At 40.6% G+C, this 23,193-nt stretch overlaps 1 protein-coding gene across 1 annotated transcript in view; it reads right to left on the bottom strand.

Moving 5' to 3' along the window:
- Positions 1 to 23,193, bottom strand: part of SLC49A4 (solute carrier family 49 member 4) — a 74,208-nt gene that overhangs the window by 23,952 nt on the left and 27,063 nt on the right. Inside the window, exons 3-6 of the mRNA XM_005244269.4 lie at positions 17,459 to 17,727; positions 11,760 to 11,889; positions 4,035 to 4,143; positions 3,334 to 3,401 (exon numbers count right to left, since the gene is read on the bottom strand). Of these exons, the coding sequence (XP_005244326.3) occupies positions 3,334 to 3,401; positions 4,035 to 4,143; positions 11,760 to 11,889; positions 17,459 to 17,727 (576 nt within the window). The remainder of the gene's footprint in view (positions 1 to 3,333; positions 3,402 to 4,034; positions 4,144 to 11,759; positions 11,890 to 17,458; positions 17,728 to 23,193) is intronic.

The following is a 23,193-nucleotide window of genomic DNA, read 5'->3' as shown; positions in this document are numbered from 1 at the left end:
CCACAGAGACACCCTGCTTTGCCTGCCGGCAGACAATTTCACTATTCCCTCTCCTTCCAGGCAAGAGCAGTTACGTATATCCCATCTAATGAAACACAGTGTGAGAAATATCAGTCTTCAGGGAGGGCATTCATAGACAACAGGTCTGAAAGGGACATCTACGCAGTCCCCTATCTCCATCCTACCACCAGGTATGTGTGGGGATGAGAGGATGATACGCAGCTAAACCATTCAAAATAATTAATTGGAGTAAATAGCTACCTTTACTGAGCAGCTGCAGCTCTTTTTGACACAAAGATCGTGATTTGAGTATCAGCAGAAGCAGTATGCTCCAAGGAGCTCTCAGGTGTCACAGGACTCCAGATGGGTCAAAAACAAACTTAAAGGTTTATGCAGCTACTGAATTTCAGCCAGCAACAGAAATAACAGGAAATAAGTGACACAGCAAACTATCCTGAACTTGGTAAAACAAGGAACTTCTGCTTCTTGCCTGGTTACAGCAGAATAAAGATGACTGTACATCTAGTCAACTCTTCAGAACACTTGTTTCAATCAAAAAATGAGAGAAATTGTTTTTATCCTCTGACCCCAGTATCTGCTTTCCAAACCCCCTGTTCTGTTTTAAATCCTTCATCATCTAACATGAAAGGGGATGCCTGCAGCTGCCAAAAAAGTAGGCACATCAGGAGAGAAGGTGTATACTTACCCTGATGCAGACCTCTGAACCTACTGCTGCTAAGTTTCCTGCGACCCAGCAAATCCAGCCCTAGGCTAGATCCTACAGTCAAAATCACAAACCTGCATTGCTGACAACACTGTCTGTTACTAAGGAAATTATCACAATGCCATAAAGTTTCAGCATTTTGACTACACTGCAGGTTAAAAGCAGAAAGAAAAACTGAGCCACAGAGGACAAAACCTCAGAAGTATCTATGATCATTAGCACATGTGGGAAAAAAAATATCTGAGAAAATGAAATAGATTTATGTTTCCTTGCAATGATATGCATGTTGCTCTTTGACACTGCTTTTCTTCAAACCATTATCATTTGAAAGCTGCCAGCAAAGGGTACAGCACCTGCCAGCTGCCCAAAATAGCCCAGGCTTTTCAATTATAAAAACGCATCACACAAATTAGTTAAACATATCTAAGTTCACGGCTACCAGGACAGCAGTGGGTGGAGAGCAGGAGGATTTATGTATTGTGCTGAGGAAAACTTGCACCATTTTGAAAATGAGCTAGATAAATTTCCAAACTGGGCATTATTTTAAATATAGATGATTTAACACCTACTGTGACGTGCAGGAGCAAATGCTCCAGGGCAAGGCTCAGGTTGTCACAGTTCTAAATGGCAGAATCTGCATTGACAAAAATGGAAGGAGCAAATTCCTAAACTGCATCAATTTTGCTTTGATAAATAAGCAGGAAAAAAAAAAAAAAGAAAAGAAAACAACCAAAAACCAACAGCTTCTTGAGAGTTGGTTAAGGGAGAGAGCTGCTTGCTTGGCAAATCACAATTCTGACACTGAAATATATCAACTTGTCAGCCTTGACAAGAATCATTACTTAATTTCCCTAATTACAACTTTCAGCAGATCACAGTCAGGCTCGTCATTGATTCAACCCTACACAGATAAATGCTGAATAGGCCTAGGAGGGAGAGTCATCCATCAGGAGTGACAAATCACCTCCTCCCTCCTTTTCTGTATGCAAACCCTCCCATTTGAACTGTGCATTGCCCAAGTTAGAAAGACATATTTGGAGACAGTCTATTGGTATTTTTCTAATTTACTCAAAAGCAAAGCTCTGAATGCTACAAAATACTGGTATTCAACAAGGTTTGAAATCAATTTTGAAGCAGTTAAAGAAACTGTCAGCAGTTCCCAAAACCTAACCCAGGCAATATATTAAATAAACTAATATACCATAAAAGTTGAGATTTGCATGTTGGCATTGAGTCAGCAGGTTCTTCCCTAACAAAGGTAAGTGAGCTGCTAAGGGTGCCCCTCTACCATTGAATTGCTGCAAATATACCAGAGATTAACTCATGATGGAAAAGATGAAACTGGCATGCTACCCTCTTTCAGCATGTAACCTGCTACAGCATCTGTGTCTTCTACAGCAGTTCATTTTAAACAAGTACTTCTCTTAGCGAGAAAACCTCATATCTGAGTTTAGCTAATCAAAATCTTCCTTTTTAGAGGAAATCAGGGTGTGAACTTCATTTCAGTAGATTAAGTCCTTTGGCCTGCAACTGGAGCAGACGGAAGTACTTCTTTTCCCTAGGTCAGGAGTTATTTCTTCTCCCTCTGTCACAGTTGCTAGGCAGCCCGAAAAATGTCAGGATGACAAACCTCACATTTCTTTATGCATTGTGTACTCTGATGATGCACAGCAAGTGGGGAAAAGAGCGCTTCAATTTCTGTCCTAAAAAGATGTCTCTGTGTTTTCACAATCCCACAATGACTGCAACGATGACAGTCCCCTGCACTCTTGCTAAACTCACTGCAGAGCTGGAGTCTGAAGACTGGACACAGAAGCCAGAAGAATGCTTAGATATATTAGGGGAACGTTATTTGTTTTAAGCAGTTTTTATAAAGTCACTGCTCAAGTACCCCCTGAAAGACTTTTTCTCACTCCCCCTGCCCCTTTTTGAAAAGGGGATCTCAATGAAGAAAATGCAGCAGCCTTTTGGAAGGGCAATACATTTCTTGCTTTTCTGCTCCCCATGTCATCAGCATTCATGGCAGCCAGACAGAGCTATGTTTGGATATATAAAGAGGGTAGGTACACCCATACTGTAGCCCACAGCAGTACAGCAAACAATAGTTAGGCCATACAGGAATCCAGCAACCTGGGCCAAAATGGGCCCAGACTAATTTCTCTGTAGAGGAACGTAATGTTATTGTGGGTAGGCTGCCTGGGCTACATTCCCAATATCCCTTCAGGAATCAATATGCCCAAAAGTGTTGATGGAAGGAGACAGACACTAATTTCATCAGTGCTTTCCAAATGTGCTGCAACAGGTTCTCTCTCATATCAGGCAGCTGAATTCACAAGAACTGTGCTTAAGAGAAGCACACAGGAAGCACTTGTCAGGAGTAACAGCATGAATTGCCAAACTGAGGTATATGCATGTGGAGTTCTCAACCCCCAGCAACCAACATGGAATACACAAATTACTGCTCTACAAGAAACACATCACAACACCAGAATGCATTTTCCATTTCAGATTTCTAGAAGATGAGAGCTAAAATAAAAAAGATGTTATTAAGAGAATAAGCTAAATGACAATCACAGTTGAAGAAATGAAGGATCTGTAATTATTCCTACCTTGCCATTGCTATGCCAACAACACAACCTCCAACTATAGACCAAAATCCAATCCAGCCTGCATCTACCTGACAGGAAAACCAAAACAAAACAAAAACAGAGAAATGTGTTAAAGCTGAGAAAATAAGATGATAAGATGTTACTTTCAAAACAAATGGTGTACAGGAGCTGCAAATTGCTAGCAACAGCCCCCAACAACAATCTGAAGGGCAAGACGTTTTCTAGGACATTCAAAAAAGAAATAAATTCACTAAAAGAAAATATGACTACGTAGCCTATGCTCTAAATGTGATCTCTCTATAGAATCTGAGTAATGTCCTCTGGACTTTTATAAAACTACCAAAAGCCTAGAAATCCTCTCCTCCCCACTTCACCGTTTCCACTTGGTAAACATTATTTTCTTTTACTAAAGGTGCAGAAGCCAACAATATTCCCTTTTTGTCTACCTGCCTCTTCCTTCTTATCAAAAGGTGTGTACAGTTCTGAAAATACCCACCACTGGTGGAGAGTCAGCAGGGAGAATCATGATGGTTTGGGATGCCAAAGCTACAGTTTATTTTGTTTAAAATTTCAGGAGAAAAGTGGTCCATATGTATTAATACCAGCTTAAACATAGAAACCTGGTAAAATTGTATGCTAGTGCAAAATAAAACTATAGCACTTACAAAATTGCTGCAGATTATCAGTCAGTAGATACTTACTTGGCTTACATGAACTGGTGTTAATATCAAATCCAGAACACCAGACCAGCCAGAGAAAACACCCAGTGGTATAGCATAGGCTAAAGCAATCATCAAGAATCGGAAATTGCTGCAAAGACAAAACACAGGCAATTAGTTGCAGTTTATATTAGAAATTACACCAAGATTAGCTGCTAGAGTAAATGACACCCTAGAATCTATATTCTGCCCATCAAGAAAAATACCCAAGGTCTGAAGAATGAGTGAGCCAGGAAAAACAAGAAAGGTATCTGTCCATGTCACTGAAATTCCAGTGGCTAAGACGTTACTGCCTTAGCACTACAATAATAATAAAAAAAACAGCCAGTCTATCTATGCAGTTCAAATATTTTTGTAACATGCTGGGCTCATGTGTTTCTTATTTCTGCAAACAATTCTTCCATCCATTTGCATGGGCAACCTACTTAGCTTAAGTGTATGTTAGGAACAATAAGCACTAATGTAAAGGACAAAAAGTGCATTTCAAGAATAAAATCAGAGATTAATACTTTTTGAACTGTATTTTTTTTTTTTTAAGTGTTTTACTTCTCTTTATTTTGGTGAAAGGCAGGGAAAGCTCTGGGAATGAGATGGGTACAGTTGCAAGAGTGGAAAATTTTGACAGTTTGAACTGTCAAAAACCAGAGACAAGTATAACATTCTGCTTTAAACAGTCAATGTGGGGTTTTTTTTTCCTCCCAATTAAAATTATTCAACCTTTAGTATTCAGTGAAGATGAAGCAGTCAAAGCTGTGTCATCATCTTCATCGTACGCAGCTAAACAGGAGCTGGCAGACAAATACCACCACGAATTTCCCACACACACCATAACCGAAAGCAAATGTGAAATCTTTGCTAAGACATCCAATTTTCCTCCAAAATGTTTCAATTTGGGGATAAAACCAGAAAATATACTTTAAACTCTGCAACAGTGATATTTTAGAGTGAAGAGATTTTACAGTGATTCCAAGGTTATCCCACGGGATATCTGTGTAACCACAAATTGTTTGAGAATGGGGGGAGCCACAATTTACATAAAATTGATCCTGATCAGTACCAGTTCCTTGGCATGCAGCGGCAACTTGATAGCACACAGTTATGAAAGCCAAGAGGGAGACAGAGAGCTTCAAATACTTTCCAAAATTGAATATTCAGAGGTTTGCAGCTTATGCTGTTTTAGTCCCCTAGAAGATCCATGCACAGCACACCAGCCAGCATTTTTTTGCACTGTTCTTATTCACACATCCTCTTCTTGAATAACGCATTTCTATCACATGAATATATCCTCCTCTTTCAGTATCATTCGTGTCACATTTATTTTTTTTAATGCAAAGAAAAACAACTCCCAAACTTTCAGCTCTTCTACACACTGCTTATGTTCTTCTGAACACTAAAGTGTTTGCTGTCTTCCTGACAACTTTTTTTTCCGTCTCTTAAGAATGCCATACTCTTAGCCTAGTCTATCTTGTATCAACTTGCCATTTCTTAAGGCAGGTTTCCCAATGCTATTTAATGCTATCCATGCAAAGGCTAATTCAACATCTGTAGAATAAATTAAAAGGGAAAGTGCCTATTTTGCATGGATGTTATATAGCCATGTTGTAGACTGCAAAGAGAAAAGATGCCTGAATGCGCTCTTCCAAAGTAACACGTGCTCAGTATTAAAAATCTTTGGCTATCTGAACCTCATCTTCAGTAAAGAACTACTTTTGAGGGGTGAGTACTTTGTAGCTTACTTGATCGAGATCTCCTGTGGCGTATTTGTCTCCTGTAACTCAAGCAATAAGACAGACTGGCACGTGGGATAGCTGCTCTGTGCCATGTCCAATTCCTAGTACCAATGCTAGAGGAACCAGCTCTGCATCATGACATCCTCCAGTGACAGAGGCTGCCACCCTGCCTAGCCTCCAAAGGAAGGTGACTAGGAGAAAGGGTGCACAACAGTGACAAAGCAGCACCGATCACCACATCTCATTCTGTCACCTTCTCCAGCAACAGACAGCACTATCTACATTAAGTACCAAAGCTATTTGAAACATACATCTTAAGTAGCAGCTCCGCTTCTCATGGCTCCATACACTTGTATTTGTTTTTGCAATTTTGCAATAGCTCCACCGAAAATAGAAAAATGTGCTGTCTGTCACATCATCAGTTGGTGAATCCACACTGTTTTCCATGTATCAGCCCTTATGACAGGATATCAGCATTAGCCTCTCTGTTAAACAATTCTGCTGGAATACAAATTGTTTTTTTCTTCTGTTTTTTCAGAAACATACTTAACGCCACTAGAATCTGTAAGACAGGCTGGTTCAGAGGGGAGCCCCATCAAAGTCAGTCACCATTTTCAGAATAACTTTGACAGTTCCTATTAACATCAGGCACAATCTGAGCAGCTCCCATCACTAGATGATGATGTCATATGAAAGTTTCATTAAAGAAATAATGATGCACAAAAACCCTGTTATGAAATTTCAAATTGCTTACTTAGTCTCTGGAAAATGTAAAAGGCATGTAACCAGCTAAAAGCATCTGATTACTTCAAAGCAAAAATCACTATATGGTTTCTTAATGCAGATTTTGAGATTTATTAACTATTTACTTGTACTAGAATTTTTCCATGGAAATTTGTGGCTTATTCTGAAATGGGAGGCGGTGGGGGGAGAAGTCATATTTGCTTCACCCAAACTAAGAAAGGGCACCATACTTTTTCTAAAGGAAATTCAAACTACACTTGTCACAGTGTGTGATAGACTGTTAAAAGATTTGGGCTTAGCTCCCAAATCATGACTAATCTGTTGTCTCCCACTGCAGACTGAGAGTGTTGGTATCAGGAGATAATTGGAGATCAGCTAATCATTATAATCTGTCAGAAGCAGGAATCCTTCAAATCAAGAGGAAGGACCAAGTTCCTAAGCAAATCCCAAGGAAACTGTCTATAGGAAATGGTTGACCCTAGGAAGATATGTATAATACAACTCCACAAGAAGCAGCTCATGAAAATGCCTGCTCAAGGACCTGAAGGCCTGAAGGAGTGTGGAAGTTGCAAGGGATGTGATAGATCCCTTTGGCATCCAAGGGAAAAGGTCAATGAATTCAATGGTAAAGTTATGTTACGCAGCTTTAATTCCAAGTAATCAAACTGCAGCCTGGAGGGAGAGAAGAGGAAAATTACGAACGTATCAATTCCCATGGATGTTTTTTGGTGCATAGTTGGGTCAGCCCACCAGATCACACACATCCTAAATGCCTTGCAGACAGTTCTTACAGCAGAGGGTAAGTCTGCAGTAAGTGGAAATCATGATTTCCTGGTACTCATCAGCTGATTACCTTCGGTCTACACCAATAAGTCAAAAGAAAGGCTCTCTGTGCACAAGAATTATGAAGCCTAGATTAGGCAGGCAACAGAGCTTAGAAGCCTAGTGAACCAGATGATGGATTTCCTTGAAGCACGGCAGATACCTTTTTTCTTTTATAAACCCCCCTTGCTTGATGGATTGTTGCTGAAAGGCTCCCCAAGATAAGTGGGTTTAATGATAAACTGTTGATTGTTTCATGTACAGAGGAATGAAGAAGTGCCTTTGATAAGGGGCAGCATGGAAGAATGCATAAAGACCAGGGGGAAGCGAGGTATAATGACCTACCTGACTGCATTGTTAAAAACCTCTTGGTTATTGGAGACACTATAAACCATGCTCATTATTTAAGCATCCAGTTTGTTTTCTTAAGTTTCATCAACGGTGAATAGTAAGCCAGCTTTGCTGTTTAGTTCCTGACCTTACCAGTATCTCAGGTCCACTGTTTACAACACTTTGAACAAGGAATCTAATGGTTACAAAGCTCCCAAATGGAGTACTGTCAACAGAAATTTTATATTTCACCTGTGGAGGCAGTTGCTTTTTGGATTTCTGTTCAACAGTAACATTTTTACAACACAGCCCTCAGGCAGGGTCTCACCGCACACCAGCTTGGGTGCATAACAGCATTACTGTGTGTGCTAAGAGTCCTTACGGGAATTGCTATTTTTTAATATTCTGAGTAGGTCACTTGGCAGACTAACCAGCCAGCTGTACTCACACTTCCCCCCAGTTGCCACTCTGCTTCAGGATGAACACACAGGATTAAGCATCTAGTCAAGTGTTTACTCCCGCAAAACTGGAAAAAAAAAAAGCCTCCAAAAACAAAAGAAAAAAAACCCCTCAACAACAACAAGGGAAGTAAGACATATAATGTAAATCAGTTTCTGGCTTTATGGCTAGTGCTGTTGTGAGGGTTTTAGCTTCTATGACAACAGGACATTCTCTGACTACAGCCTGTTAGGGAGCAATGGGATCCACCTCTCTAGAAGAGGCAAGGGTATCTTTGGCAACAGGCTGGCCAGCTTGGTGAGGCAGGCTTTAAACTGAAGGACTCAGGGGTCGGGGTCCAAAGTGGCAGTGCTCATGCCATCACATCCAAGTGGGGAATAAGCCAGGCCAACCAGACCAGCAATCAATGTTCCTCAGCTGCCTCCCAAGATGACAGCCAGCAGGCCAACCACCTCAAGGATGTGTATGGCTATGGCGAATCCTGTTGCACTCCTCCTGGGAAACCTGCACGCTCGATTACCTCTCTGAAATTGCTGTACACTGACGCATGCAGCATCGGGACTAAACAGGAAGAATTAGAGATCTGTATGCAGTCACAAGGCCATGATCTCATTGCAGGTACAGAGACACGGTGGGATAGCTTGCATGACTAGAATGCTGCCATGGATGGCTATGCACTTTTTAGGGAAGACAGGCCAGCAAGGTGAGGTGGTGTGAGGGAGCGACTGAAACATACTGAGCTCTGCCTAAGGGTAGATGCAGAATGAGTCGAGAGCTTATAGGTAAAGGTTAAGGGGCAGACCAACATGGGTGACACTGTTATGGGTGTTTGCTACAGGCCACCTGATGAGGAGGAGGAAGTCAACGAGGCCTTCTACAGACAGCTGGAGGTAGCCTCATGGTCACAGGCCCTGGTTCTCACGGGGGACTTCAACGACCCCAATATCTGCTCAAAAGAAACACAGCTAGACACAGAGTCCAGGGCGTTCCTGCACAGTGCTGAGGATAACTTTTTGACAGATGTAGTGGAGAAGCCAGTGAGGTGATGTGTGCTGCTGGACCTTGTACTAACAAAGAAGGACTAGTTGGGGATGTGAATGTTGGGGGCAGCCTCAGCTTCACTGACCATGCGATGGTAGAGCTCAGGATCCTGTGTGGAGGAAGCAGGGCAGTAAGTAGGATTGCAACCCTGGACTTCAGGAGAGTTAACTTCGGCCTCTTCAAGGACCTACTTGGAGGAATCCCACGAGTTAGGGCTCTAGAAGGTGGGGGGTCCAAGAGAGCTGGCTAATATTCCAGCATCACTTCCTCCAAGCTCAAGATGGATGCATCCCCATGAGTAGGAGATCAAGCAAAGGGGGCAGGACACCTGCATGGATCAGCAAGTTGCTTCTGGCAAACCTCAAACAGAAGAAGGAAGTTTACAGGTTGTGGAAAAAGGGAGAGGCCACTTGGGAGGAATATAGGGATGTGGTCAGAACATGCAGGGATATGACAAGGAAGGCTAAGGTCTGTTTGGAATTAAATCCAGTGAGGGAGGTCAAGGACAACAGAAGGGCTTCATCGGGTACATCAGTAGTAAAAGGATGACTAGGGAAAATGTGGGCCCACTGCTGAATGAGGTGGGTGCCTTGGTGACAAAGGACGACAAGGAATGCCTTCTTTGCTTCAGTCTTTGCTGCTAAGGCCACCCCACAGGAATCCTAGACCCTGGAGGCGAGAGAAAATGTCTGGAGAAAGGAAGACTTTCCCTTGGTCAAGGAGAATTAGGTTAGAGATCATTTAGGCAAATTGACACCCACAAATCCTTGGGCCCCGACAGGATGCACCCCTGAGTGCTGAGTGAGCTGGCACATGTTATTGCCAAGCCACTCTCTGTTATGTCTGAAAGGTCAAGGAGAACAAGAGAGGTGCCCGAGGCCTGGAGGAAAGCCAGTGTCACTCCAGCTTTCAAAAAGGGCAAGGAGAACCCAGGAAACTACAGACCAGTCAGCCTCACCTCCATCCCTGGAATGGTGATGGAACCACTCACTCATTCTGGATGTCATCTCTAAGCATGTAGAGGAAAAGGTGGTCACAAGGAACAGTCAACATGGATTCACCAAGGGGAAAACATGCCTGACCAACTTAATAGCCTTCTATGATGGAATGTCTGGCCGGGTAGATGAGGGGAGAGCAGTGGATGTTGTCTACTTTGACTTCAGCAACCAAGGTTTTTGACACCGTCTTCCACAGCACCCTCCTAGGTAAGCTCAGGAAGTGTGGGTTAGCTGCATGGACAGTGAAGTGGATTGAGAACAGGCTGAGTGGCAGAGCTCAGAGCGTTGTGATGAGTGGCACAGAGTCTAGCTGGAGGCCTGTAGCTAGTGGTGCTCCCCAGGGGTCAGCACTGGGTCCAGTCATGTTCAACTTATTCATCAGTGACCTGGATGAAGGGACAGTGTCCCCTCAGCATGTTTGTTGATGACACAAAGCTGGAAGGAGTGTCTGATACACCAGGAGGCCGCACTGCCATTCAGAGACACCTGGACAGGCTGGAGAGTTGGACAGAGAGGAATCTAGTAAAGTTCAGCAAAGGCAAGTGTAGGGTCCTGCACCTGGGGAGGAATAACCCCATGCACCAGTACGGGCTAGGGATTGACCAGCTGGAAAGCAGTTCTGCAGAGAAGGACCGACACTACATCACCCAAGAAACAACTACAGCATGGGTGTGACACCCCCCAGTGAAGTCAGCCACACTCTGCACCGTGGGAGCGGTTGTTCTTTGTCCCAGGAAGTTCATCTGTGCAGTATCACATACAGGGCACAGGCCTCTGCAATTGCTCAACATTAATATTACAGTTGCTTTAGCTGTTCTTCTGAGATCAGATTCCCATTACACAAGATACTCTACAAACACTGTAGGGGGGGCAGGACTGTGTCTTACCAAAAGAGCCCAAGTATGAGAAGTTGCAAAGCTGGACATGTCACTTTCTCTATAACCCTTTTTTTTTTTTTTTTTAACTTAAAAATTTAAAGGAAACTATCTCGCCTTTGATCCTGTCCAGAAACACATCTGGAGACACTTCTCCTATTCCCATATGACATTTTAACATATAATTAATAAGATTTAATAGATCATATAATGGTTTCAGATAGCTCATATAATGGTTTCAGGTAGTTCATTCATTGCTCCCACAGCTGAACAAAAGCAGCCGAATATCCTTTGAATGACAAGCAAACCCCAAATTCATCCCAATACAGGTAAGAATAGAAGAAAGCAGGCTATTAGTTAGTTAGGCCCAGTGTTGTTATCTCACACCTAGCAGTATGCACACTGTTAACAATCTTGTATAATTTGATGTAACAGAAGCATCACTTAAGAAAAGCTGTGCTAACAGGATGATTAAAGCAGTGGTGGTGCTGAAGGACTCTGACATGAAGGCTTGAGATATACCCAGTGACTTAAAATTTAATGTCTGCTTTTTAGCAGTTAGTATCCTTTTATGTCTCAGCATTATTATTTAATTTTATTTTGTTTAAAAGCACTACAAACCAAACTCAATGAGAAGATTAAAGTGTACTTGTTTTTACTTATTTAGATACTGATCTGCTTTGAAGTGGAAACCCAATGAGGACCTACCTTAAGAGTCTGCAAAAACTTCTCCTGTAGCTGAGCCGTTGACTTGCTGCAGCCACGCTGGGCGGGAATGGAGGGCGTGAGGGGAAGTAGGCCAACGCTGCAGAAAAAATCAGGGAAACCATTCCAAATTCTAAACAAGAGGGCAAAGAAAAACAAAACCAAGAACAGAAGTTAGCATCAAAAGACTTATTTTGGTACAGCATTATTATCAGCCAACCTCCAATAAATAAATCCCACAACAAGTGTTTACTGCTGACAACAGAACTCTGCAACTTGAAGAATTTCTTTTTTTCCTCCCCAAGCAAGATTTCAAATTAAGATGGAGAATCAATGAGATGGAGAAATACCAGCAGTGCATGCCAGTGACAGGAGCTGCAGCGAACCAGGCTCACACATGGGGAACTCAGTGAAGCCAAAGGAAAGCTTTTGCATTTTCTCTTTAGAAAGAGCTGTGTTATGAAGATTTGGCCACGTTTCCTTGCAATGGAAGTAACGATGGAAGTAACGCAGTGCAGGTAACAGCATGCTAGAGACTTTAAACAGATGGGACTGGGGAAGCCCCAGGGCATGGAATGATATTTACTCGGCACATGGGATAATGAAGGCAAACAAAAGGTCAAGCAAGGCAGCATCTCAGACACAAACAGTATTACATGGCAACAGAATAAAAAGATAAAAGTTAGGAGCAGCCATGGCTCAGAAATAGAAAGAGCACAAGTAACAGGGAGAAAAATTAAAGAATACAGCTGTTAGCAGATGCTCCTCTTGTTCAGCAGCAGGTATTCTAGATATTTGAAAAATTGCATAGCAGAAGTTTGGACCTGAACTTGAAAAGTGATGAGTACTTCACAGAAAATACTCAGCAAGCCCTGTGATCAGACATTCTGAGGAAAAATACCTCTACCCACAGTCAGTCTAATTAATTTGTTTTACAGGCCTTTTACAACATATATCATGTTCTCCACAGTCCTCAATCCCAGTATTTTTCCTATCCCCTTTGAAAACATGATTCTTTGCTGCTGGAGAGAAAAATGTATAGCTGAAGTGTGTTATCTTAAAAGAACCTGTGATCTTGTAACAAAGAAGTGTTCACCGACACCACAAATAAATTCCAGCAGAGCTGGATACTCAATTGCGTTCATTTTCTTTTTTCTTCTCTTTTTTAATAAATCAATATGAACATGGCACTTTTCCAGCTCTTCTGCTAAACCAGAAGAAAATAAATTCAGGAAGCTGAAAAGTAAATAACATTCAGAGTCTAAATAGATCAGCTGGAGATGGGGAAGGGAAATGAATGCTTCTATTCGGTATACAGAAAAACGTCTACACTAAATTTCTTTTGAAGGCATACCAGGAATGTGACAATGCCATTCTTCACTACCAAATATTAAAGGATTCATTTTGAATTACGTGGTGTCTTTTCGCTGTGGTCTAATTGCGTGTTTTGAGGGTCAAGGACACTTTAATTAGACCTTCTCACTATATCTCCTGTTCTCTAGAAAACAGATTAATTTCTATCTTTGTGTACATTGTTTTTGAGACCATGAGCAGTGAATAAAGAACTGGCCATAACTGATCATCCCAGATCTAAGAAAGGGATGTGATGCTTTGTCACTACAGGATGATACTAGACAGGGAAGCAAGGCTTGCCAAAAGCTGTTTTTCACCTTCTCCAGCATCGAGGTCTACATAGAGGTTTATAGGTATACATATCTACATGCATACGCACCTTTAATCACATACTAAAGGAAGATTTCAAACTGCAGACAGATATAGCCAACAAGAATGTGACCACACCGCCCCATAAACTTTGTCTGGGGTGTTTATTATTTAATTTCCTTATACTGCAACACTGCAAGGGGAGAGGCTAGGTCTTTTTCTAAAGAATGTAAAACATGCTGATTTTTTAATTTATTTTTTTTTTAAGTCAGAGTAATATTTTATAAGGTGGCCATCTGGGGTCTCTTCTATGGGTTGCCTCAAGATTCCTGCCAGTCAAATCGCTGAAGTAGAAGCAGTATAGTAACACTTTTTTTTTTTTTTTAATAATTATTAAATTCAGCATGCAGTCCTTGTAGTACCTTCTTGCAACTCTTTAATGTTTCCTAGTGTTATACTTTCCAGGCCAATAAATTTGCTTCACAAGCACTGCCCTCATGCACAAAAGTAAAGAGCAGAATTCACTTTGGAAACTAAAGCGGCACCTTCTATTGAAGCGCAGAAGTCTTCAGTGCTATCTTAGCTTTGTGTATCACACTTGCATCTCTATCAAAAGCCCAGGTACTGTCAAACATGTCTGACTCTTACATGCTGTATTCCTTCCCCATTAGGAACCCCATGCCTTTATCTCCATCATCATTTACTCTACTAGACTAGATAAAGAAAAAGATATTCCCCAGACAAGTTCTAGGTTGTAAGCAGAGAGCAAAAGCAGCAAAGGAGAAAAGGCAAGAAACAGGTCAATACTGAGACCAAGGGAGCTGCAGTCACAAAAGTGGAGATCTTCCACAGGAGCTGTTGGCTTCTCAGCAGCACAACGGATGCAGCAAAGCACTCTGAACTGGGCAAGTCAGCGTAAATTAATGTGCAGAAACAGAGCCGTGTATATCTCTTGTTGAGGTGTGAATCTGGAATGCTTCACAAAAGCAGGGTACCACATCACAGTGACCTGTGACTGTCAAAGTGCACATAAGTCTGCATCTTAGCCTAGGAAGAAGGTACCCTGCTGCCTGTGTAAGCCCCAAACAGAAAAAAAAACAGGTTTACAGAGACACACACCTCCCTGACACAAAGTCTTTTTCCTTCAGATAGGCTACCTATTGCACAAAAGCCTACCCAAACCCAGAAATTCTCCTCCCAGTCTTGTCCTGAAACGTAAAGGGAGAATGAGGGCACTTTACACACACAATTTTTTTTAAACAAATAATGATTTTACATTAATATTTAGGAAAGCACATGACTAAAAGCTCTGGCTGCAGTCCAGAATAATTCTAGCTTCCTTATGCGATTCAGGTAATACAATTCAATCCTGATTTACCACATCTGTACTATTTCAGCTGTGAACCAGAATGTGCAGCAACACAGATGACACTGAAAGAGGCTGTGGTAATTCAGCTGAGCTCTTAGTCTGTGTTTGAGATAAAGGAACAGCAATTTATTAAAACACAGAAGAGACAGGCGTTAACAGAGCAATTTCAGAATGGGTTTACAAGGAATTGCTTTGTAATCATGTTTGATGTTGAGTCCTTGAAAAATTTGCACGCTAGTGATCTTGAGTTAACAATTCACATCATTACCTTTTAAAAGTTGTCACCTAACTTTTGGAGGCTGCTTATCTAACTCTATCTCACACAAAAGCAACAAGCTCTATCACAAACACAAGTCCATTAAAAATGCAGAGTGCTTATCTTGTGAAACCAGCTTTCCCACAGTATCTGAAAGGAGAAGTCATACCAAGCCTGACCACCCTTGCTGAAGAAGAGGGGAAGTGGGACCTTTAGGTCCAGCTCCTTGTTCTGCTACATTCTGTAACACCTTTACCAGTAAACTGTGAAGTCAATTTGAGCTTTGCTTTCTGCTCAGCTGCTTAACGGGACAAATACTACCCCTACCACACTTACCAGGTTTTTTTGGTCCCCAGATCAACAGAGGTGTACAACTGCCATGAAGCAGCCACTACCATGAGACAGCCTTCCTCCCACCTCCAGAGTCTACCTGGCATAACGGAACATGGGGAAGCAGACCGCGGGAACCTTGCTCCTTCTGCTCTCGGGGAAACAGGGCTGAGGTGAGACAAGATAAATCCCACAAGGGATTCAAAGCAACCTCCTCTTTGACAGTTCCTACCAATTTTAAAACTAGTTGGATGTTTTGCCACCATCACTGCAACTCACCATAGGCCAGTAACATTCATGAACCAGCTCTTCTTCGTTGCCTGAACATCTAAAGGGGTTGTAGTGCCTGAAAAGATGCATCCCGTACAACACAACCACAGGTGCGGCTGCAAAGAAACCACTTCTGTTTAAATAATTTCAAATACTAAGTAAGAGCTACAGATGCCCCACAAAACACATTTCCTAGGAAGCAGAAGAGCTGCTGTAGGATCATCTTATGCTGGGACCAATGATCCCAAACAGGTCTATGAGATGTTCTCAAAGCCTTGCCAGCTCAGAAAGGCAGAAAGAGCTGTGCTGAGCAGGGGCCAGGCAAGACACACCTCTGAACCTCAGTGGCAAGCAAGATCTGTCCCAGTTTCTGAAGAAAATGCTTAGGAAAACCTCTCAGAAGAGAAAGAGAACAGGCTGCTGAAAGCAACATTTCTAGTACTATCAGACTCAAAACAGTGGTTTGAGGCATAAAAATGTACTCCTTTAGGGTAGATGAATTCTTCTCTCTCCATGGACAATCTGGAGAGGGAGAACTAAAGCACTTCTCTAATTGCTAGATTTTTTTTCTCCCCTTTTCTACTGCTCCTCAGGACAAAAGCTGACTTGCCTTCATTCTTCCTTCTTTGACACCAGCCATTTTCATCTGCCACAAGATATGTTCTAATAGTCTTGAGTCCAGTAAAAAGCAGGTTACTCAAAAATACTTGCGTGAAATAGCAATCCAACTTCTGCTACACTTTCTTTAAAACAAACAGTAAAGCGGCCCTCACCCAACAGGAGTACTAACTTGACAACATTTCCATAAGAATAATGTCCAAGAATATGTGATCACAAACAGCTAACTCAGTCCCATAAAGCAATGTATAAACTACACAGTATACATACTTTCAGACTTCTGGAACACTTAGGGTTGACTTCTGGCTGAATTTCAGATGCTGCAATTATAATGGGGGAAAAACCCAAACAAATGTGCAACTGCTGTGACATGGTAAAGCTCAGCTGCTCTTAATGCTAAACCAATTATATATCCACTAAGAATCACATCATAGACTCTTAAGCCACTTAAGTAACACTTTTTCCTTAAAGCTTGCTGGTAATTTTTGTCAGTGACACAAAGAGCCATAGGAGCCACTGCATGAAAAAGAGCAAGGACATAAAATCTAAGTTGTATCAGGTGAATTTTATATCAGTCAGGTTTTTTTCCACTAAACTGTTTTCACTTCATTGAAATTACTCACCACATAAGAATTACGCAGTTTGTTAGAAACAAAATCTACTGAGTTTTAATTTCAGTGTTAGATTCCTCAATACTAATAAATCTAATCACATTTGAAGGCATATGTAAGTCATAAATTCAGGCTGATTTAATGCAGGAAAGAATTTAATGCTGAAAGACTACTGGAATTCTATCCTTACAGAAAAAAGAGGGGAAAAAAAACAACCAACCTGTCATTGACGTATTTTTTAAATGAAAATTCAAGAACCAAAACCCAGTTTGGAAGCCCATGGAAAGCATAAACTCTCGTAAGACATTGCTCCTAAGATCAACTGATACAAACAACTGAAATAATGCATTTGGAATCAGTCTGTAAAAAAGTTCATCTTTAAATTTTTCCTACACAAAAGCCAAAAAAATCAGCCCTTCTGATGGTACATTTTACCAATTCATTATCTTCCATCAGTCAGTAACTGTCTTCTGTGCAGACCAGCCACTAGAGGGTAGTGGCTCACAGGTACCAAACACACATAAAAGTACATACGTTTTTCAATTTTTTTCTTTGTTTTAATTTTAATTTTATTTTTAAACCACACCTGCATACAGCACAGCCTCAATGCGGTCCTTGATGTGCTCGGTGTTGCTCTGCGATACCAGCAGATGGTGAGATGTTCCATTAGGAGATGGCACTACAAGAGGTCCCACCAGAAATGCGCCAGCAGCACCCAGGTAATTGAGCAGCGACGCAATGGCTGTTGCTGTGGCACGTTCATCTGGAGAAAACCACGTCGTGGAAAGAAATGGTGCTGCGTTCATCACAGTTGGCCCCGCCAAGCCATTTAACAGCTGCCCTCCGTGAATCAGCCTGGAAAAGAGAACAGAGGCCACAGCTATTTGGAAGACAATTGCTTGCCTTTTTTTTTTTTTTTTTTTTTTTTTTTTTTAATTAAGAAAGTATGTAAGATATTGAGTGCTCGAGATGGAGCGACTGCAAAAAGAAATGAAAGTCTTGTGCAAAGAAAGAATATTCTACACCCTAAAAGAAGCCCAATTAGACTGATTTAAAGAATCCAGAGCTATTCTGGTCTCATTACCTCAGATAAATGGAGAAGCAAATGTTCTCTTCAAAGCAGGAAAGCAAGAGGGAATAAAAGGGACTTTTCTTTGCAGGAAAAAGGTATCATGATTGGACATAAAAGTAGAAAAGGTGTACTAGCAGCAAAGCTTTAAATTACAAACAACTTAAACCTGACCCTTGCCTGCATAAATCCCAACAAAAGATTTAAATTAGTTATGGCAAATCCAAAACTGCAACACTTCAGCAAAATACTCTGCATATTTTTTCACTGCATTATTTATTTTTATTTACACACTCAGATGAGCTCTATGTGCCTACAGATGAGGAGGCAGGGCTGTTGAGGCTTCCAAGAGAATCGTCTTCTTCTGCAATCTGGCCATTCTCAACATAGTGTTGAAACAGCCAAGCAAACCCAGATTTTTCTCATTTTTCACACTCATTGGGATTTAACAGATAAGGCTGCTGACAGAACAGAGATAGTACTTCCAAGCAGTGAAGTCTCTGCAAACTCTGGCTTAGTATTAGTACAACAAGGACATACAGAGAGGCCTTTTTGAAGGCTCTCCTACACATGGAAGATAGCCAGAAACCTTCCACTTGGGCTTTTCCAAAAAGTGATCAGACGTGAAAGGCAAAAGCATTTTGGAATTTATATAAAAACTTCATGTCCAAAAAACAGTTAACAAGTCAAACAAAACATTGCAACTCTCCAAAGCAGATCTATTCATTGTGCAATAAAATGGTGGCAGATGATATTTTGAAATGGGTGGTGTTTTTCTAAGCATAGTAGGAACTCGATGTTACTGCTGCAAGACTTGAGTTGTCAGACATAAAAAGCTAGGGCTTGAAAATGGGGAAACATAAGCTATCATTTAGGCAACATTTCAAGCCACAAATGGCTGAATAATATACAGTGTAGCAGGAGTTTTTTAAAAGCACACAAAGAAACAAAATGCACAAAAGAAATGCTGACAGACTCTTCATCAAATTAACAAGCCAGACTGCAATAAAAAGGAGTAGATGCTACTGATCCTCAGTGGATTAGAAATCACATTTTTAAACAATAAAAACAAAACAAAACAAAAAAGCCAACAACAACAACAAAAAAAGAAAAAAGCTATTACGTATCACCTGAAGGAAACACTTTATGAGCTGGGACAGCAGTAATAGCCACTCTGAAACATAAGCAATTGCAATTCTTCCCCCCACCCTCCCCACCCCCCAAGCTCACATAGAAAGGACAGATTCCATTACTATTTGTTCATGATGTGCTTCAGATGGACCTCACCAAGGCATGGTCAGCCCCTCTTAATGCTTGTTAAACTGCTCCCCTCCTGCCCCCCCGCCCCCAAATAAAATGGTTTTAAATAAATAAAAAGGATTATCTAAATAATGTTCCAGTACAGTTTTCTGGAGGACACATCACACATCCCTGATGGTTATTTTCCAACTCAGTGTACTTTGCACAAACCAAGGTAACCTTGTGCACTTCAGTATTTTCATTCTGCTTACCTCACTACAATAAGTTATTCTCAAACTTATTTTAAACTGTTCCAGGGTATTTGCAGAGCAATGCTTCATCTCCAGAAACAGCTGCATTTCAGTAGCAAGTGAGGTAACTACTGCAACTTATAGATATTTTATTTTAGCATTTCTTCTTGCTCCAAAATGAATGTAATGCTTAAATTGTGGTTTTGTTATTGTATGCTAGAAAAACTGTGTCACCACAAAAAAAACCCTTTATAGCTATAGGGGCTATACTAACACTCCTGTTCACTTATACCACTATGCTAATGTTGTTTTAATTCAAATACACCTACTTTATACTAATTCTAAGGACAAATAAAACATACTAAAATCAGAAAAAAGTACAATAGTTCATCTCCATCATTTATGGGCATGTAGGTCCTTCATCTATTAGAAGAAATTTTTTGTATAAAAACCCCAAACACCAAACAAAACCCCCTATTTATATAACGGGAAATTATCATGTACTTACACTTCAGATTTACATTATGTATATCAAGCTCCACCATTTGAATAAAGCTCTACAACTGACCTCTATATAGGGAGAAACATGTCAATTTTACTTTGCAGATCCAAAGGGAGAAAGTAGTATCTTACTCCACAATTTTAATTCTGCATTACTTTTCTGGCTTCAGTTTTTTCAAAGAAACAGCCAATTTTTGTCTCTTCTATTGGTGTTCTCCTGGCTGCTCCCTTTTCCACTTTGCCCTGCCTGGTGTGCTGTCTGTTCCCATGGATTTGCCTTTCCATCTGCATTTCTGGCATTTAGCAAGCTTGACATCATCATCCATGGTAGAGCATATCTCATCTTCATATTGCTTAATTTTTCAAGTCTAACATACTTTGGTTAATAAACACTGTTTTCAGACTACATTGCTACTGATATACAGACTACTACCCCAAAAATCTCTGCATATGGTAACAGCCTAAACCTTTTTTTAATCTGTTTTCCAATACTGGCTTCAATTAAGCTACTTTTTCCTGAGAAAAAGATTGCTTGCATTGTTCCTCTACACATCCTTAACTCATTTCCCTAGAGAGGCAGGGATGAGAGATTCAATAACAATTCAGTGCATTTACTAAGCTGCTACTCTGGGAGACATACATAGCAGCCACTCTGACAGAGGAGTATGAACATGACAATACTGGTGGCTTTTTGCCATTTGCTACAATGTCTTAGCATCACTGCACCAGATTTTGGTCTCACAGCCCATAGGAGTCTCCTCATGCACACCATCAGTGCTAACAATTGCTCCAACACCACGAGACGTTTGTTTCTCTTACTCCTCAGTTTTCTTCTTGTTTCTGCTATTGAAAAGGTACAAAGAGCAACTGCATTTTTCCATGTCACTATTTCAGTTTCATTCCACACGACATTATTTCTCTCCCCTGAAAAAAAGGGCTAAAAAGATAACTTCAGCTCAGGACTCTACCCAGATGGAAAAGTACTGCACTAACAGGGTAATTTTCACCTGTTATTTATCCAGTTCTGCTCTGTTTTCAGATGCATTATTTAGCCAATCATCATCTTATTTTCATGTATCAGAAAGTAGAAAGTTATTGAGCTCAAATAACAGAAAATAACACAAGAGTAGAAGGCTTTTTAATCACGATCATGAAAGAGAAAATTGGAAAAAGTGACAACCGAAATTCATCCCTGACTTAAAAAAATAATTGATGACTGTCTAGCTTAAAGCACAAGTGGGGAAGTAAACATCTACCCAAAATATCTTGTTTCTAACCATTTCAGAAGCCGGGTCAGGGACTCATTTCAAAATGTCAATGTTTTTGCACACCTGACCTCCGTGCTAATGAATTTGTGTGCTCTGCCAAGCTTCTAAAGGGCTTGTGTTCAACTGCAAGTTACAAAAAAACCCCAAAACAATTATTTGAGGACTGCTAGTAAATGCTTGTGCAAAATAACATGTGCCAGAGCATCACAGTAATGACTAACTTCTACATTTACATTATGTACCCATATATAGATACAAAAATAATACACAGACATATATATACACACACATACACCCCTTTGCAAAAAATAAAGATCACATTTGTTCCTAAACTGGCCTCTGAATTGCAAAATAATAGAAACAAGGGACAGTTCTAATACAGCAATAGAAATTAGATATGAAAAACTCTTATTGTACCATATTGCCATCTCTTTTCCAGATTTTTGTCAAGTCACATTATAAATAACTTAAATTATATGGTTTTCATCACTTCCCTGAGAGAAGAATTTATATGAGCATTAAGAAGTAACCTGGTTATACCTGCTTTATTCACTCCCTGCTGTCACTGTTGCAATACCCTAACAGGCAACAACAACAATAAAAAAGAAGGGTAAGGCTACAAATGCTGAAATTACAGTATCACTGAGCAAACTGGGTATGAAAAAGAAATGAGATCATATAGGATGAAGGTTTTAGTGATTGATGATAATACAATAAAGTTAAGATGGGAAACAGCTTCCATTTACATTTGGCTCAATCCATCTTTTTCTCCCAGTACAGGTTGAAACTTTTCATGCATGGTCACAGTCCCATCAGGTACTGGATTTGTTAAGCTATTTAAAAGCTGTGTGTTATATAAACACTTCTTCTATGTAAACCCCCAGACATTCAGTGTTTGTACCACAGTCTGGACTTAAGAGAATTTTAAGTGAAAGAAAAATCTCATTAGTTTCTGTACTCAGATGGGGAAACAAAGGCAACAGTAGAAGGAAAAGGACTTCAAAATAAACCTACTTTTAATACAATGGATTTAAACCACAACACTAAAATAAGTCTCCAAAGCTCAGTTCTAAGACATGTTAACTGAACTTGTGAAGTCCTATCAACTACTTTAACACTCATTAAGAGAGTGGAAAAAGCATTTTCACCTTTTCTTTAGCCGGCAATACAGGGGAAGAGAGGCTTTTGCCTCAGTGCACTGCTCTGACTCTCTAAACGCAGATTTTCTCTACCAGCCTCTGATGAGCACCCCCATCAACTGGGAAATTAGGTTCCTCTGGGTCCTGTGAAGGAGCAGAGCTCATCTCAAGGGCCTTGTGAAGACAAGACTTTTTTCCTGAACCTTTTTCTGTGCTTTTCCTACTAGCTGCCATGAGAACCGACCATTTAGTCACTATTCAAACTTCTATACAAATGCAGTGGAAAAAAACCTGGTAATTTAGTTTTGCTGCTGTTGGGCAAAGCCTGAGGAGCAATGAAGGAGCCAAGAGTGCTAGCCTGCTGCTGCACAAAGGCAGCACTGTAGCATGCCTCTTAGTCTGGAAAAGTTTAGTAGATTAACTACTGATCCTAACAATTAATGCAAAAAGTGATTCTGGATAAAGAAGTTAATGTTTTACAGAAATGGATGGCTAATTTTTCTTTCACATGCCTGACATTTTCACTCATTGAACAAAGTGGATTGTTCAACTCCTGCTAATTTGGAAGACAATACATTTATATAGTGATTAGCTCATTGCGAGAACTACTGGAAGCAAAAGAAAGAGACCCTTCCACTGGAGGACTTGAGAGCACTTTTTAAGTACTACTGAATTTAGCCTCCCTACATGGCAAAGCAGCAAGTAAGTATCTCCTATTCTAGAGTGTCTACATTGATCTGTGTAGCAAGCGGCTTGCCCAGGAAAAGGAATATGAAAAGACATGGACTTACCTGCATGATACATTAGATTTATTATACCTCAAAGGCAACTAATACCAGCTGTGTAAAGAACCA

The sequence above is a fragment of the Falco peregrinus genome, chromosome 8 (assembly GCF_023634155.1).
Source record: "Falco peregrinus isolate bFalPer1 chromosome 8, bFalPer1.pri, whole genome shotgun sequence".
NCBI classification, from domain to species: Eukaryota; Metazoa; Chordata; class Aves; order Falconiformes; family Falconidae; genus Falco; species Falco peregrinus.
The sequence above is the reverse complement of the archived record's forward strand: the minus strand, read 5'-3'. Positions and strand labels throughout refer to the sequence as shown.